Source organism: Ixodes scapularis, unplaced genomic scaffold, assembly GCF_016920785.2.
Source record: "Ixodes scapularis isolate PalLabHiFi unplaced genomic scaffold, ASM1692078v2 PGA_scaffold5__190_contigs__length_132052651, whole genome shotgun sequence".
Classification (NCBI taxonomy): domain Eukaryota; kingdom Metazoa; phylum Arthropoda; class Arachnida; order Ixodida; family Ixodidae; genus Ixodes; species Ixodes scapularis.
Genome location: NW_024609880.1, coordinates 106,241,578 through 106,259,662, shown reverse-complemented (window position 1 = coordinate 106,259,662; position 18,085 = coordinate 106,241,578). Strand labels below are relative to the sequence as shown.

Sequence of the window (18,085 nt, the reverse complement as noted above, 5' to 3'; positions counted from 1 at the left end):
GCGTCTGGTGCGTTAAGCCTAACCCTATCTTGTTCACTCTAATATGCGCTGTTTATATAACCTTCAATTTAGTGTACCGGGTGTTTGTAAGAAATCCGAGCCCGACTTTTGGCACCGACAATATAAACTAGATTTTGCGAGGAGATCCAACTTCGTCAAAACTAGGGATGCCACGAACATTTTTCGAACCGAAGGTTCTGTGATAGAATAAAGCGGTTCGAAAAGGTGTAAAAAGATTTTGAGTTTTCAAACTTTCCATATCGAGAAATTCGACGGAAGTCGAATTTTCGACCTTTTTAAACTGAGAAGTTCGACGCTTTTCGAAATTTCGAACCTTGCACGTTGAGAAATGCAGTGTTTTTCGAACCTTCGAACTTATTACGCAAAAAGTTTAATCCTTTTCGAACTTTCGACCTTATTACGCTGCAAAATTTGATGCTTGTCCAACTTTCGACCTTGATAGACCAAAAAATTCGATGGTTTTCGAACTTTCGATTTTCTGGCACTAAAAAGTTCGAAGCATTTAGAACTTTCAAAATTCCTCCGCTAAAGAGGTCGATCCTTTTCGGACTTTCGACCTTATTACGCTGCAAAATTTGATGCTTGTCGAACTTTCGGCCTTGATAGACTAAAAAATTCTATGGTTTTCGAACTTTCTATTTTCTGGCACTAACAAGTTCGAAGCATTTAGAACTTTCGAAATTCCTCCGCTAAGAATTTCGATAATTTTAACACTTTAGAACTTATTATATAAAGAATTCGAAATTTTTTGAATTTTCAAATTCTGAGAAGTCAAAATTCGACGAACTTCGCACTTATAGGGTAAAAGTTCGAAGTTCGTTGAACTTCAAAAAACCGGATGGCGGTTTCATTTGGATTCAAGCAGGCAGGTACATTTGTAATTTTTCTCTTCGCACTTTTACATGTGGTGTTGCATTTTTTACGGAAGACAATGTCGTTTACTTCAATGTTCTGGCATGCTTAGTTGTAAAGAAATAAATTCTCGAAGGGGCGAGGAAGGATGACGGGTTTTTAATGATTGTCGTTTGTGCCATATTTGAAGCGCGCTATAGCAGAAACTATTTATGGTAGAGATGTTAAACGTTTTTAAGAATGACCCATGTATAGCCTCGGTAAGGGTCGTCTTAAGATATGATTATTCTTGTCCAAGACGTGTTTCGAAGAAATGTGGGCAATTATGCCCTAAATTGGTCATTTTTGTAGTCTAAATTGTTTGAGGTATGGCATTTAAATTAACACCACAGGCAGTACATATCATTACCATGTGCAGAATAGAAAATTATATATTTATTGTTTTTTTTCACGTTCAGGACTAAATTAACTCATGGCGGAAGATTTCTAATATTGTTCAAGTTCAGCACGTCATAAAAAAGCGGCATTTTTTTATTATTTTACTTTTTTCGGACATGTTTTTTTTTTTTTTTTAGCGTGCACACATTTTGGTAGAATAAACTTGTGTCGAAGTTCCGGGCCTCTGAATATGCAAGAATAGAACACTTCCGGCGGGTTCTTGATAGTTTTTTTTTGTTTTTCTCTCCAGCTTTTCATCCTGGTATTTATTGTTATGTTTATAATTATTTTTTTTTACAAATAGCTTAAATATTTAGGTCGAAAGGACATAGCTTTGAACCTCCGAACCACTAAGCATGTCACGACTAGTGCCTTCTGACAATGAGTTGCTAACAATTACCATCTGCGCTATCTTCTATGCAGTGGAGAGCGACAGTAGCGATACATATGCATAAATAATTTCAGATTAAAACAAGCTCGACCACGTCCTCTTTTTCCGTATTGTTTTCTTTATCAGTCCGAAATATCTAGGGGGGTAGGGGGGGGGGGGGTACCCTGCTCCCCCGGGTCTCTGAATGCCCCTGCAAACTGGATTTTTTGTATGTGGCCCCTTCCCTCCCCAAATATCACTCGCTTTATTACCTTCATCTTTTTACAGTCCGGTGTCGCGCATAATGTTATACCTGTAAATCAGTGTAAGGCTCAGGTCACAACAACAAAAACGCAGAGCCAGCTGATGAAGCAACAAAACATTTTTATCCACGATAAACAATTTAATTATACAAATAAACAACTTAGCGAGCCTAACCTGAGTTTAAAAAAACAGTCCACCAACAACCTGGAATTGTACCCAAACCGAGCGAAGCGCGTGAGAAACGGTGTGGCGGTGCTGTGCCCCAAACCGCCAGACCAACACGTAAACTGACCACCCAAAAGCCTTGGCTGATTGAGCCGCCATCTGTGAGAGGCGTTGCAAACAGGGTAATTTTGTCTGGTGCTTCTCACGGACGGCGTTCTCTCATAAGCGAAAACAGCATTTTACCTCCTACTTTTTATTCCTGTAGCAGTAACTATTGACATTTTGGCATCTTGCTCGAACGGCTGGGGCTACGTTTTGACAAAGTTGGAGGTCCGCGCAATGTCTAGTTTATTCTTGCGGTGCGAAAAGCCGGGTTCCGATCTCTCACAAACACCCGGTACTTACTGCCCTTAAACGTTCCCTTGAAAGACAGTTGTTTTAGGACTGTAATATATATGTAGTATATCCGTTTCTGAAACCACTGGTACTTACCAGGTTCCCCTTCCATTGTATCAGAGCCAGTCGTTTTATATGTGATCACAAATGGATCCCTGCAAAGCAGACATCACCAATGTCTAAAAGCGAGTGCAGGCTATTACAAAATTTAAATCACAGAAAAATGTAGATTTCAGCAAACGTTTTCAGTGTGGCTCAAGAAGCAATTTATGGAAGTTTTTTTACGAAGCTGCGCGCACGCCTTTTGTGCACGGCGAAGGGGGGGGGGGGGGGGGGGGGGGGAGGAGGGGTGTTGACTAGGTGCACGTTGCATCGTTCAGATTATTTTCAATCTGTGAGGACTTCGAATGCCATTTTCACCTCTACGCAATGTGAAAGTATATTTCAGTTTCCCTCAGACTTAAATATAAAACTGTCGTCGAAATTCTCTAGTGTTGTAACATTATATGAAACATTTATAATATGAAAATGTGTTGCCCTTTTCGTTGGAGTATAGGTGCTTGGATATTTTGATACAATATATAAATGTAACAGATGTGTTAAAACAAACATATTACTTTTACGTTAATTTGAATGTAAACAAGTTGTCACGCAAAACGGTTTAAATTAACAAGACAATATTATGATCGTATTTTTGCTTTTATGAAATTTAAATAAATCTAAAATTTGATATTTCTTTTTATTTTGTGGTAGAACAAACTAAAGTTAACCCAAAAGAAATAAGCATTCGCAGTTTTAAGTTAATGGGTCACGAAAACTAATTTTCAGCTTTAACTTTTTCTCATCTCTTTAAGCACTAAGCGGGCTATTTTTGAAGTATTTCATCAAAATATTATGTCACTGTATTGCGACGCGCGTCTCCGAGCAAGCCCGCCCGTGGCCGAATATACAGGGTGTCACAAAAGAAAATTTTCACGGTCTTTTTTACCGAAAAAATAAACTAGGCATCGCCGAACGCTCATTCTCAGCTCAAAGGTAGAGCTAGAGGTCACAACCAGATGCCAAAGTTTCAGCCCGATCCGATAACTTAATCAAAAGTTATTACTGATTTTCTGAAAATTTCAATGGGAAAATGGCGGCCGACGGAGTTTTCGAACACATGGGGCTCTTGGCACCAGAAAATAAAAACGAACAAAAGTGGGCTCTATATTCCAATTAAAATTTTCAGAAAATCATTTATAACTTTTGATTAAGTTATCGGATCGAGCTAAAACTTTGGCATCCGGTTGTGACCTATAGCTCTACCTTTGGGCGGAGAATGAGCGCTCGGCGATGCCTAGTTTATTTTTGCGGTAAAAAAGACCGTGTACATTTTCTTTTGTGACACAATGTAGTTGTGCCTGGCTCCAAGGCTAAGGCACGAGGTTCAATGCCTAGGAGCAGACGCACCTTTTTGTTGTCTCTGTAAATGTCGCGTTCTGGTGAATTCGAGCACCCTGTTGCTTATTCGAAATCTAAATGTTCTACGCGCCTAACCTTTCGCGTCGATTGTTCCTGAAGTCGACGCGTGTACATGAGGGGCTCCGAGTGGCGAGCCGGAGTCAGTCTCGTGTATCCTGGCAAAAGTCCTACTGTATCCAGCGTGTCCCACCGTCGGGTCATCATGGCAGGCTTGAAATATGTCTTCCCAAATACTGGAAGGGATGACAAACAGCCACGCCGTGTTGTTGTCGCTGAAGGTCTCCTTGTACAGCACACCTTGGACTGAGGAGGTCGGCAGTGTTCGTATCAAAACGTGGGGAACCGCACTTTCTTGTTCTTCTAGGTGCTCGATGAATCTTTCAAGTTCAGGATCATCTTTTTGGAGTGCTTCCATGTCACTGACATCTAGTGCGCCAAATAAACATTCGTCGTCATTGTCTTCCGTATCGGCAGGACCGGCATCCACGGGGGCTCTTGGCAGCTAATCGGCGTCACTGCGCTTTCGGACGGACTTGTACACCACGGTCATGTCAAACTCCTGTAGTCATAGAGTCCACAGGACGAGGCGTCCTAAGTGCTCCTTCAGATTGGCGAGCCAGCAGAACGAGTGGTGGTCCCTAGCCACTCGGAACGGTCTTCCATGCAAGTACGGGCGAAATTCGGTAATGGCCCAGACGATGGCGAGGCATTCTTTCTTCGCCATAGAGTAATTACTCTCCTCCTCGGACAGTGTTCGGCTTGCATAGGCGAGTACCCACTCTGTTCGCTCCAGTATTTGAACACACACCGCACCAAGCACAGTGTTACTTGCATCCGTGTGAATTTTTGTTTGCGCATGTGGGTCCAAATGACCAAGGACGGGAGGTGATTGCAGTCTTCGTTTAAACTCATCGAACACCCGCTGGTACCCCTCTTGCCACTGAAACTTTACAGCGTCCTTCGTAAGATAAGTCAGTGGCGCAGAAAGCTTCGCAAAATCTCCAACGAAGCGCCTGGAGTAGGCGCAGTTACGGCCCTTTGTCCGTAGGCGAAAAAATTGCGGCAACGGCGCGCGTCTTCATGGAGTCAGGACGAACATCCTCGCTGCTCACAACGTGGAATAGGAACTTGAACTCACCATAAGCGAACCGATATTTCGTTGGCTTGAGAGCTAGTCCAGCGGCCTTGATGGCTTCAAGTGCGGCACGGAGTCATCGTAAGTGCTTATCGATGTTGCTGGCCAGCACCATAACGCCGCGGAGGTAGACGAGCCAGCTCCACCATTTTAAGCCTGATACCACTGTGTCCAAAACACGCAGCGCGGCCGCCGGCGCTGTGCATAGTTCGAAGGGCGAAAAATCCGTACAGTCCGTCGGGCGTGAGGAAGGCAGTTCTTTCTTGGTTCCGTTAGTCAACCTCGATCTGGCAGTAGCCATTCTTCATGTCCATCGACGGAATGTATCGGGAGTGGCGTAGACGGTACAGAGTATTGCCGATGGAGGGGATCGGGTAAAAGTCCTTCTTGTCACAGCATTAGTTCTACGATAGTCCACAAAGAATCTCAGGGCTTTTTCGTTCTTCTTTGCGAGCATGACTAGTGAAGCCCATGGACTGCTTGACGGCTGGATAATGTCACCGTCAAGCGTTTCATGAACGTGTTCTTGGATAACTTCTCTCTATTTTAAAAAGACACGCTACGGTGACTAGGGGACTGGATGCATGTCACTGACTGTAACAATGCAATGTTCTGCCTCTGGTGTTTGGCGGACTTTCGAGGACGTGGCCAAACAGTCACTGTATTCAGCGAGGAGATCAACAAGTTTCCGGTGATTTTGCGCTGGGAATTCGGGGTTGATGTAAACCTGCGGCGGCTACATGGTTTTGTACTGCGACGAAGAAGTTTACTCAGAGATTGTGGTGACCTCGGTTGGAGCTTTTAGCCCCTGGGTGTGGCCCATGGTGGTACTCTTCGTTATGTGCTGCAGCTGCTCTCGAAATTTCTTCACAAATTGAGCAGTACGTCCTTCTTGAAGATCTTTACGTCCCGTGTGACGCCAATTCCTTTTTCAAATGAGGAGTTAGACGCTACCTTCCAGAAAAGCTTCACCGCATAAGGCTGCGCCAATTATGACGGTTGCGAAAGCACTCGATCGCGGCGGCGGGTTCCTATGGTCGGCAATTACTCGGATTGCGTTTGACGTAGCGTTGGGATCCACTGGCGGCGGAACAGGCTTTCGCAGCGTCAACTGGTTTGGTCTAAGATCGATGGCGGCGCCATACTCGAAGAGAAAAATCATTCCGAGGATAACGTCCCTCGCACAGTCTTGCAAAACGACGAACTCAACAGTGCACGTCTCACTATGAATCTCGACGTGAGCGGTAAATCTCCCGACTGGTGTGATAAGGTCCCCTGCAGCGGATCGTCTTTGAGCTCAAACCCATGGCATCGTTATGTTTCGCAGGCGGAGAGAGCCTCCCTCTCAAGCTGAGTATTCTGCTCCGACGTCGACGAGTGCCGACGCATCGTGGCCGTCAATAAAACGTTTAGGGTGCTTTGTACCGTTAAAAGAGCGTCGTTAAAAAGCTTGAAGTCAGGAGAGTGGGAGCGCTCCGGCGTTCTTGGGGGCTCTTTACTTTGGTCGTCTTCGGAAACTCCACCTCCAGGCGTTACCGCACTTAGTTTTCCCGTCGAGATAGGCAGAACAGGCTGTCCCGCCGCAAGTGGCGGGAGGGCAAAATCGCTCGTCGAGGCGAAGACGAATGGCAAAATCGTGGTAGAGTGGGCACCGGAGACAGAGGTCGTCGGAGGTACTCCTCGATGTCCCTTGATCGCTCTTCAAGGCAGGGTAGCGTGTCGCTCAGCGCAAAACCTTGCAGGCCCATTTTGTTGGTATGGGCAGCTCCGGTAGACATGGTCGGCCTCGCTGTAGTGATAACGCACTGGTCGTCGACCGGCCGTGACACACACAGATACGTGTTCCTAGGCCCTAATTGTTTGGTGCGGAGGACCTAGGGGCTGCCGTTCCCGACGTCGGAATGTCTGAGACGTTGGTAGCTCATGTCGTAAAGGCATCGAATACTGCCCGACAGCTCCTCATGCATGGGCTCAGAGACGACATCTTTGGAGGCACTGCCCGCAGCCCTCCGACAACAATCGATGATATTCTCGCCGAGGTTATGAACATCAAGCGTGCCTTGCAAGCCCGAGCCCGTCACTAGAAGCAAATACCCGGCGACGCTGCCCTCGGGCTGTCTAGCTCATTCCTTGGCTCCAGCATCCGAGACATTCGCGAGATCATTCGTGATGTCGTTTGAGAAGAGCTAAGGAAGCTCCTGCCTGCTGCTAACCAGCCGGCTTCCCTGTCGATAGCCGACGTTGTCCGCTAAGAAGTTGAGCGGGCAATTCAACAGGAGGCTCCTGCACCATAGCGGCGCACCTACGCCGCAGTAGCTCGGAGAGACGCGTGGAAATATAAGAATTTTTTTTTAAATGTTGTATTTTTGAGGCTACCATGGGACGTGATCATTTGCTTTAGAAACTATTTATGTCGTATATGCAAAATCTAAGAGCCTTCATAACCATTCATTTTTTCTCATAATAAAAAAATATACGCAACAGCCTCACAGTCCTATTCTTAAACGGTACTCAGATACATATCCCATTCGAAACTCCACTTGAAGCTTGTATTGCGCTTTATAATTTACGCTCGAATGAAATTTAACTCTACTATGAAAATACCCAACAGTTTCTTCGGAAATCTCGAGGTGAGGTCGGCGCTACTTCAAAAATGTCCTCCAGACTCGAATCTTCTCCTCGGTCTCATGAATGCCAACCGATTTTTCGCCGAGTTTGTCAATTTTGGCTTCATAATGGACGAACTACTGCATGACCACGAAGACGAAAGCCTTCCGGTTCCATGGCATCACTTCGGGTACGGGCCGTTCCCATCAGGTTTGTTCAAATTCCGCAAATGTTTCGCCCACTCCTCTTTACGAAAGCGACGGTCGCGAGCGTCCTGAAGTCCCGGCTTTTGGAGGACAGCGCGAGGAATCGTGATCAGCCGGTCCCTCTAGTGGTTCAGCTCTAGATCATCCTGCTGTTTTATAGCGCTTGGTAATTCAAGATAATTAAAACTAAGGCATCAAAATATGAAATGAACACTTTACAAGAAAACAACAACAACGACAACGTTCTGTGACTTTTTTAAGTCGCCGTTGATGCACCCTTAAAAGACAGCACTAGGCTGGTAATACACGCCCCTTAGTGATGTTTTAGTTATTCCGAAAAATTGAATTTCATCTTTAAATCATAGTAATATTCAGATACAACGTTCTCGTTCTTTCGCCAAGTATAAAGATCCGTGGGTCCTTCAAGCCCACTAAGAGCTTACTTTCATCTTGGTGTTAGCTATTTGGCAGCGCAGTATGTGAGATAGTAGGTTCACAACATTTTATTTTCTTTACCATAATTTGCATGAATGCCATATTCTGCCCTAGCACGCAACAGTCACGCTCGTTCTTTTTCAAAAAGTCTGTCACCTTTGATTGGCGTACAATTTTTTTTTTTAATGTGATCTTTTGTAGAAGTCGCCGCATGGTTCCCATGTTGATCAGTTTTGCATATTTCCCCATATTCCACATGCAAGTGACCAGTATAACATTTTATGTAACTCTCCTGTTGCAGCCTTTAGGGATAAAAGTCTTATCTTTACTAATCGCAAACTCAATATTGGTCCCCTTAATACGTGGCACCAAAGTCTTTAGTATATGCAGTCAGAAATCTTGGAATTGAAGCTTCTCTTTTTTTAATCCCAGAAGTTTTGGTTTAGGACCAGCGCTTTATAGATGCCGCAGTGTATGCTGGGTCGAAAAGCACGGAAGCAGCTCGGAAAACTTTATATTTCTGTACCGGCCACAGTTCGGACGAGGCGTTCAGACCTACAATAAGGAGTTCTTATTAATTATTCATGGTCTACACTCATTCTTTCAGATGAAGCATTGAAAGAGTATCAGGAATACGATCAAAGGTTCTTGTTGCCAGATCGTCTTCTGCTCTTAGACTCTTGCGTATTTAACCGCGTTATCGCGCATGTTTTCATTGAATGTCAAATCTTATTTTAATACGTATGTCAACGCATTACAAATTTATGTATTTATTAGCTTTTTCTACGCGTAATTGTAATAAAAAATATTCCCGTATGGTTTCACACACACGAAAATAATATTATAATACTTGTGTTATTCCTCTTTTACGCGTAAAACGAATTCACTTTACATATGCACTGATGTTTAACGTTTGAGTAACCGCACTGAAAGTGTTTCGAGCGGTAATAACGTTTTTACCGCAAGCAAAAACAGGAGAAGACAAGTAGCGGGAAACCTGCATCTGGTCCCTCGGGTAGACTACCCAACAATATTGGCTAGACCAGATGCAGGCCTGCTCTACTTTACCTTTCTTTCAGAAGACCTCTGCTACACGTATTTTACATTTTGTATTTGTAGCCCCCAAAATATTGATACTGATTGGCTAAGGGTTGAAAGCATGGATGGACGTTTATTTATAACCGTTTCTTCTGCTCAAATATTAGTTTGTTCATGGATCCACACGTAAGCCATGGTATACCATTCAGTTAATTAAACACATATTTTCTATTTATTGATTAATTGATTTACAATACACTTCAGGCTATGGCAGGCCCAGGTAGTGTGGAACATTAAAAGTGAAAAAGTATAATTTCTAATTAATAATATTAAACAGCGTACAAAACGTCGGCGGAAGAGAAAAGGACAGCAGTTGGGAGCGTTGACTCCCAACTGATTTATTTAGAAAGAAGAGAAAAGGAGGAAAAAGAAGCAACGGAAATTGAACCCTCGTAAAAACAAGGTATCAAAAAAAAAAGAAAAAAAAAAAAAAAGAAGAGGAAGAAAATATGTACAGACTAGATCGATAGATTTAAGAAAAAAAAAAAAAGAAAAGAAAAAGGAAGGAAGAGATATAAATGGGAAAATTAGAAAACGGTACTTTCGCCCTTGGCCGGCCAAAGTTACTGCGCATAGGCCTTGGCCAAAAAAGACACCTCCTTAGCACCCGGCGACAGGGACGGATGGCTGACGCATTGCTGTCCTGTTTTTTGAATTTGAAAAGCCTCGTAGATCTCTCGAGTGGTCCGGTCTTGAAATCTCCCAAGAACAGTTGTTTCACCGAAAGTCGGTGTGCACTGGCAGGAGCGACAGTGTGTTGGCAAGTGCCCGCCTATCGTAGCTTGAAGTGAATAGAAATGTTCTCTAAGCCGGTTGTTGACGCATCGTTCAGTCTGTCTTATGTAGCATCTACCACACGTCAGAAGGATATTGTAGACCACACCGTCCGTGCAGGTAACGAATTTGTTCTTGTGCCTCTTGTGGCATACAGCTCGTAAACAATTGTCGAGGACGAACCCCTCTTTCGCGCAGATCTTGGATAACCGTAGAAGGGCCGAAAACACCACGGGAACACAAAGCGAATTGCTTTAAATTGTCAGACAATTTATGCCGGTACGGTACTACGACCGGGCGCTTCTTTTGTATATTTTGCATGCCGCTGCTATCCCCTTTAACCTTCTTCAACGAGTACCCCAGGACGTCTATTAAAACTGCGTGAGGGTAACCGGATGCCTAAAGGCGTTCAAGTTGAGAGCGACAACTGGCCTTCACGGTATGAAAACATGATTTTTCCCAGACCGAGCCTAGAATGGACATGGCTATGCCCCTTTTCACAATCTTGGGGTGGGAGGATGTGTAGGACAGAATGGATTTTTTTGACTGGGGAAAGTAGGACCAGCATAAGTGGTTGGCTTGGGCCGATAGCGATAAATCCAAAAACTGCAGGGTCGCATCCTTGGGTTCCTCAAACGTGAACTTTAGTCCCGAACCGCACTTAACGAAGGTTTCGACTACCTAATGTACACCATGACCTTCCACCCCTTTCTCGTACACAATAAAAAATCATCGACATATCGAAACACTGTTTGTACAGGCAGGGTACTGAGGGAATCATGGCTAGTTCGATCAACCCTGGAGAGGAAGATCTCGCTGAGAACAAAGGCTATGCACGACCCAATACACACACCGGACTTTTGTAGGTAAAGGTCGTCCTTCCACCCGATGTACGTTGACATAAGATAGTAAATTAAAAGTTCTCGGAAGTCCTCGATGGAGATGCCGGCAGCATTTCGAAATGCGAGCCCTCCGTTGCTTTGAATACACGATTGAACCATGGCGAGCAGAGGTGGATGGGGGATGAAATGAAAGAGATCTTGAACATCCACACTAAAATCTCATGATGACCATATTTCTCAAACCGCAGTGACGGCACCGCTGCCTCACGATTGTGGACCAGAAATGGATCCGAGAGGCTTAATCTGGAGAGGTGCTTTTGGACGTAGGCAGCCACTTGGCGCCGCCAGGTACCTCGCTCCGTGGCAATAGCCCGGAAAGGACAGGCCTCCTTATGTGTCTTGGCAGAAAACACCTGGAGGTGCAACCCCTCCGCTTTCTTGATGTTGGCTGCCAGTTGGGGCAACGATATCGTAGAACAGAGGTTCACTGTCTACGTTTAGCCTCTTTGGGAGAAACAGGCTTTGGACGAAAGTTCTTGTTAACGGCCGCATTAGCTTTGTCTTGGAACATTCCCTCTGGGATGAACACAAAGGAACCTTCCTTGTATGCTTGTAGTATCCGTATCTGATTGTCTAATATTATATTATTTATATTTATTTATCACTAATATTATATTATTAATATTAGTGATGTACCAACTAGGTCAAATTACCACGTTACTCCAACTACACTTTTCTTGCAGTACCACTAAAAACAAATAGCAACACGATATGTTCTATGCCCTGCCACTGTTTAAAGCAGAGACAGGTATTCTGAATTTCTTATGCAGAAGCACAGCTTGCAGGCACGCAATGATATTGACCACACGCAAAACTATTGCCCATAAAACAAAAAGTCATAAAAAAAGCACTCGGGAACAGCATGACGTATATCAATAGATAGTTTAACCAATATTCGTATGCAAATCCATATCACTAAAATAGCAGAGAACACCATAATGTAAAATTATTGACAGCACTAAAACTCTATTCACTCATTGTCTAGAACTCCAAAACAATTTGTTATAGAAGACTGAAGCATCTGTTAACTATAAAGGCTCGTCATATTAAAAAAAAAACAACAAAAAAACATGAATCACCATACATTTATAGAAGCTGTTCATACAAATACTTCATTCGGGATTATATTTTTATTAATTTACTCTGCGCGACCTCTAGAAATAAATCCATTTTGATTTCTTTCGAGGCACACTAAGAAAATAAGGTTTTCTTTTATTAATTTGGTAAATAGTAGAATTAATAATGTTTTCTTCAAGGTATCCCCGGGTGCCTCAGAGAAGACCTTGAAAATGCCTACTTGGATATTCGGGAAAACAAATGCACTGCCTTTTCGATCGCCAGCGTCATCACACCTCCGACGTCCCTGATAACGCTAAGGACTAAACTGGTGACGTGTCACAACCTGTGCAACCAAGCTCTTGTGCGATCTTTGAATTTCGCCTAGCGACTACTCTTCTGGCGTGCTACCCAGCTGTTCTATGACCTCTGACTTAACTTGACATTCCGCACTTCAATAGCCGAGTAATATCAGGGAGTCGGCATTTTTTTTTCTGTGTACAATCCCCGGAAACGCTTTCGTGTTCCTGTCATCGCGAAAATAAACTTCACGTCGCCGAAGATGTCTCTGCCCAAATATAACAGTAGTTGTCCGGACCGTACGTATGCCAAAGTTTCAGAGCTGGTCGGTTTATGATTAAATAGTTTTCAAAGATTAAACTAGAAATACATGAAGACTAATAGCGCCAGCTACAGGGACGGGTACAGTTTCCTGAATAAGACGTTAAAAAACCACTTATAACTTTTCAATAAGGCAACGGTTTTCTCTGATACTTCAAAGGTATTTTGGTGGAACTGTTCTTGATTTTGGCACAAAAGCAAATGTTCAGCGATGCGTTTTTTTTAGAGCGTAGCTTTTAAGCGTTCGTTTCGGGCTTCAGCGGCGTTGCCGCCAGCGTCGGCTTAACCGCGCGTTGCATTATGGGATGTTTTCCATAATGACGTCACATGCGACGTCACGAGGGAGGAGGAGGAGTAAATGTTTCCGCTAAATTTAGCGGAAAAATTTCCGGCTACAATTAGTAGAAATATTCCGCCCTAAATTTAGCGGAAAAATTCCACTCCAAATTTAGGGCGAAAATTCCCCTATATATAGCGGAAAAATTTCACCGCTAAATTCAGGGGAAAATTTTCTCTCTAAGTTTAGCTCAAAACATGTCCCGCTAAATTTCACGGAAAAATTCCCCTACTTAATTTGGCGGGAGAATGTTCCCGCTAGATTTAGCGGAAACAATTCCCCGCTAAATTTAACGGAAAAATTTATCCGCTAAATTTAGCGGGAAAACCTCCCAACTAAATTTAGCGAAAAAAAGTCGCCGCTAAATTTAGCAGACAAATTTTCCCGGATAAATTTAGCAGAAAAAATTCGCCGCTAAACTTAGCAGAAAAATTTTCCCGCTAATTTTAGGGGAAAAACGTCCCCATTAAATTTAGCGGAAAAATTTTCCGCCAAATTTAGCAGAAATTTTTTTCCGCTGAACTTAGCGGGAAAATATTTTTGCTAACTTTAGTGGGGATTTTTTCCCGCTAAATGCGAGTGGAGCCGAAGACCAGGAGGGGAGGGGAGGATGGGGAGGAGAGGCATACCCTAGCATCCGTACCCCTCCCCTCCTCCTCCGCAAGAGCTGCGCTCTAATTTGGCATTACAAGGAGTTGAAAACGGCTTTCATTTTTTTTCGCTGTACCAATTCCTTTTTTTTTTGGAGTGGGGGGAATGATGCGTTTACTTTGATGTCGAATTTATCGGGAGCTTGGTTAAATACATAATTCTCGTTTTTCTTAAAATTTATTTAAACATGGTATATAAAAATGTATGCAAAGCGCTCTTTCTAATGTATTTTCGCACAAGCCTTCTCACACCCTGACTCCGGATTTTTCGATGTACACTCTTTTATTACTAACCTTTCTTGGACGTCAAAAACAGTAACATTGTGCTGATATTTTGTAGAAACTCTGAAGCGGTACAAAAAGAAAGACACTACACAAGCAGAAATATGTTAACGGCTGGTTCAGTACAACGAGGTATCCCTGCGCAGTCGACTTCTTGACCTACGTAAAACCGCACAATGTATTAAAAGAAAGAACCTTTTTACGTGGGATTCTCCGCATGTTTACCTGAATTTGCTTTATATAGTGGAGCAGTAAAGAAATTTACTTTCTGGTTTGTTCCCCTGCTTTTCCACTTTCGAGGACTACAAAGATAACCGTTTTGACAAGATGAAAGTGTCTCGAATTGTCAGAAAAATTACTGAAAGTGATATTTTACCTTATTGTTTCTTCAACTGGGAAATAAACCCACGTGTTGTTTGCGATTTCAGGAGTTGTAAAATACTTACTCAGAATTTTCGCCAACCGTCTTAAATGTCGTACACAGTTGTGCAGCACTTTCGTTGGCAGATATTATTGTAGCCTTGATGCAAGTTTCAGTTTTACCTTGAGTAGCTAGGAGATTGCTCGCATAGGAGCGTTTTACAGTGTAAAAAACCAAATCCGTATCCTTTTGGTGTGTTTGAAGATACTGTAACAAAGCAGAAAAATTCCAAGGAGAATTCGAGCAATTTGCGTTTGAGATACGTGCTGTAAAAAAAGGCTGCATGTATTCAGTCGTGATTTGAGATATCTGTCTTCTGCGGGTGAAAGTGCAATTACACATTTATAGCACTCTGTCAAAAAAAAAAAAAGAACAACAGCAAAAAACTCTAGTTATTTTTACTATATCTTTATGTTTCTACGAATAACACTGAGGGTTTGCATACTTATAACCAACCTCTTAAGATTTTTCCGCAGCAATTTTTCTCCTTTCATTTCTACGTACTTAAATTTACTGGATCTTTTTAACACATTTCACTAACATGTCTTACCGATCCCCATTTGTGGCTTATTGTACGATATTCAAACGTTCCTCAATTTTCTGTCTTTTTTAACCTTTCATAGAAGCATCTTCCTCACGGAGGTTAATGTTAAATTTTCCTTTCTCCCAATTAAACCGGGGTTTCCTTTTTCCCCCTTTTTTTCCTTTAGCTCTAAACCCACCAGGCAGTGGTAACTGAAGGCAGTGGTGACTTATTGATCTTGTAGGCTTCACACAGAAGTGGAAGATCGATTAAAGCGTACGCCCTGCCTACTTGCGTGTGGCTGCTCCGTTGAAAATGAATGAAAATCAAGCGCTGATTGTTGGGCGAGTTGTTATTGCAGGTGAGAAAAATGACTGCGCTTTAAGACAAGAACAGAGCAAAAACAGACACCACAGAGCGCTAGCGCTAGCGCTTTGTGGTGTCTGTTTTTTCTCTGTCTTTGTCATAAAGCGCAATCATATTTTCTTACAAATGAAAGCCCTCCTTTCGCGGCTGTATCACAATGCGCCAAGTCCTCATGATCGTGGTCCTCTGCTAGGTCATTCCATACACCGCCGCTGCCGTCCCTCCACCTTCATTAAGGCGTCATGTTTTCATGTGCGTAAGGTTAGTTTAAAATCAAAAATCACAATCAACATTAGATCTCATTAAAAACAACAACAACAATACTCTCAACGAACGCCCGTCGTTCATAGACTGAATGGTATATGATCATCACACAAGACATCCGTTATAAACTACAAAAATCACACCCAGAGAAAGAAAAAAAGTCAAGCACCTTTTTCAGAAGTTAAGGTTTATGCACACGGTGAATATTTTCAACGGTTGACGCGCGGTAACTTGACGAATTGATTGGCGAGAATTTCACCAAATCTTGTCATCTCACTTGGGAATATTAGGCGTTTCGCAGCAAATTATATGCGGTATGCACAATGTGGAGAGACAGTCTGCTTTGATAATTTCGCGCAATGAACTCGACCGATATGGCTCACTCGGTTTACTATTAGCCCCGAGAGCGAACGCAAGCGTCGCTGCGGTCGCCGCGCCCTGATTGGGTGAGGCGTATTGTGACGTCAGGAAGAGGACTCCGCTCCGCGATCTCGCATCGGCTCGCTTCACAGCACCGGTTTCCTGGTTTGGCGTTGCGTGCCGCGAGCGCTTCGAGGAGCTGGACTTCGTTTACCCGGTGTGCAAGACGTTGAGTTAGGCCGATATTGACGTGCTTCAGTACATTTTATAAGCCTGCATGTTCCTTTTACCTTTAAATTTGGGTTACAAATACCGAAAGCTATCTGCGAAGGCAAATCCGCCGATGAGCCTCCCCGTCCGTCCACACGACACAAGGCAATCATGCGAGGGGTCGGTGAAGCGGTGGCGCAAGTGTTTCAGCCGCTGGAATTCCGTTCCTTGCATGTTCATGATTTAGGACGATATTAAATCCCGCTTTCAAGGCATTTGAGGTGGCATTGATATCATGGGCCTTTAAGTGGTCGGCAAATTAGCTCGCGACCCCGACTGTGCGCTGCCACTCTGCATGCGCTGGTTCGCAGATGTTTTAAAGGCCCTGCGTCTGATGATCTTGGAAGTGCTCGTGGAACAGGGTTGTTTTAAATAAATGTAACTTCTTCGTTAATTGGTTGTATAGTTTATACACGTATGCAGGCATATTTCTTAGAAGAAGCACAATTGCTGGAAATTAGCTTGTATGGTTGCAGCAAAAACGGCCGAATTGCCCCCAGTTGCCTGTATGATAAGTATTGAACTTCCCAAAATATGCGCAGCAATAGTGCCGTAATTTGGAATGTTTACACTTTTTCCTGACATTCTTCATTCCAGCCTTGGGTATTCGGAAAATACACCGTTTAGTCTGAATTGTCATTTCCAATTAAAAGAGACACTGTGCAGTTCCCCAAAAGCTTCCTCAGCCTCCAAACTCCCTACAGCTGGACTCTCTGACAGCAGAGGAAAACAGGAGTAAAAGCAAGCATTCCAAGGTCTGTCCAATGGTAGATGCAGCACCAGTAGCAGAAAATGTAGAACCTACGAAGGGCAACAGTCTGCGTGACAAAAGCTTCTGGTATTTTAGCTTCAGGACAATTCGATTTAAGTAAAATCTCAATTTTAGGGCTTAAGACACTAATAACGAGCTAGACACCTTCACTTACGTCTGTTATACATTACTTGAGGGTTGATATAAACAAGTCCACAGATACCACCCTTATTGAAATACTATCCGAATCCAGCAAAAGTGAAATGCGAGAAATGTATATAATTAATGTTCCTTGTTTTTTTACTTTGCCCCTGCACTTGGGCTGTCTTACTTGTGATTCTCTCCCCATGGCCCAGACTGTATTTGATATGTTGCTCGCGCAACATGCAGCTTTTCTGCTTCGGCGATCTTGTTTAAAAACAGAGATACAAAAAAAAATAGTATACATAACCTGCCAATTCATTCATTACACTTCCTACGCAAAACGCACACAACAAATAATTAAATAGAAACGAGCGCGCCGACAGCTAGCGTCGTCACAGCCTCCACAGGGCGAGCGGGGCGAATCGGACAAAAATTCTCTCCTTGCCGTGACGTCACCCCGGTTCGCCGTGAGGAACGCCACGTGAACTTCTCGGGGCTAATAGGCCAACGCGCAGTTTACGAACAAGCCCGAACAAGGTGTGAACAAACATGCAGTTCCCGCGCGAGGAGTGGGCACTGCGCCTGCGCAGACGAAAGATTCGCGTCAAGTGTAGCGTCCTTGCGCACGCGTACTGCCGATAGTAGCGCCACCTCGGCGGCGCGACGTCAGGGCCGAGTGCCGCGAACTTCAAATATTTGAAGATCGCAAATTTCAAACAACAGGAGGATCACCTCGAAGTATGTCGGATTGTTTTACTCCGCCAAATGACTGGTAATTCCCAGTCATTATGTTCACATTGCCGATGGCATGGCCAAGTTGGCATCACGCGCGGAACCCACACGAAGGCACGGGATTCGATCCCCACCAGCGCAGTCCTTTATTTTATCTTTGGCAGCTTTTCCAGAAACGTTCTCG

At 43.7% G+C, this 18,085-nt stretch overlaps 1 protein-coding gene across 1 annotated transcript in view; it reads right to left on the bottom strand.

Annotated features, from left to right (window-relative positions):
• Window positions 1-18,085, bottom strand: part of LOC115321315 — a 59,343-nt gene that overhangs the window by 24,447 nt on the left and 16,811 nt on the right. The window contains exons 2-3 of the mRNA XM_029981528.2: window positions 14,517-14,698; window positions 2,603-2,661 (exon numbers count right to left, since the gene is read on the bottom strand). Coding sequence (XP_029837388.2) covers window positions 2,603-2,661; window positions 14,517-14,698 — 241 coding nt within the window. The remainder of the gene's footprint in view (window positions 1-2,602; window positions 2,662-14,516; window positions 14,699-18,085) is intronic.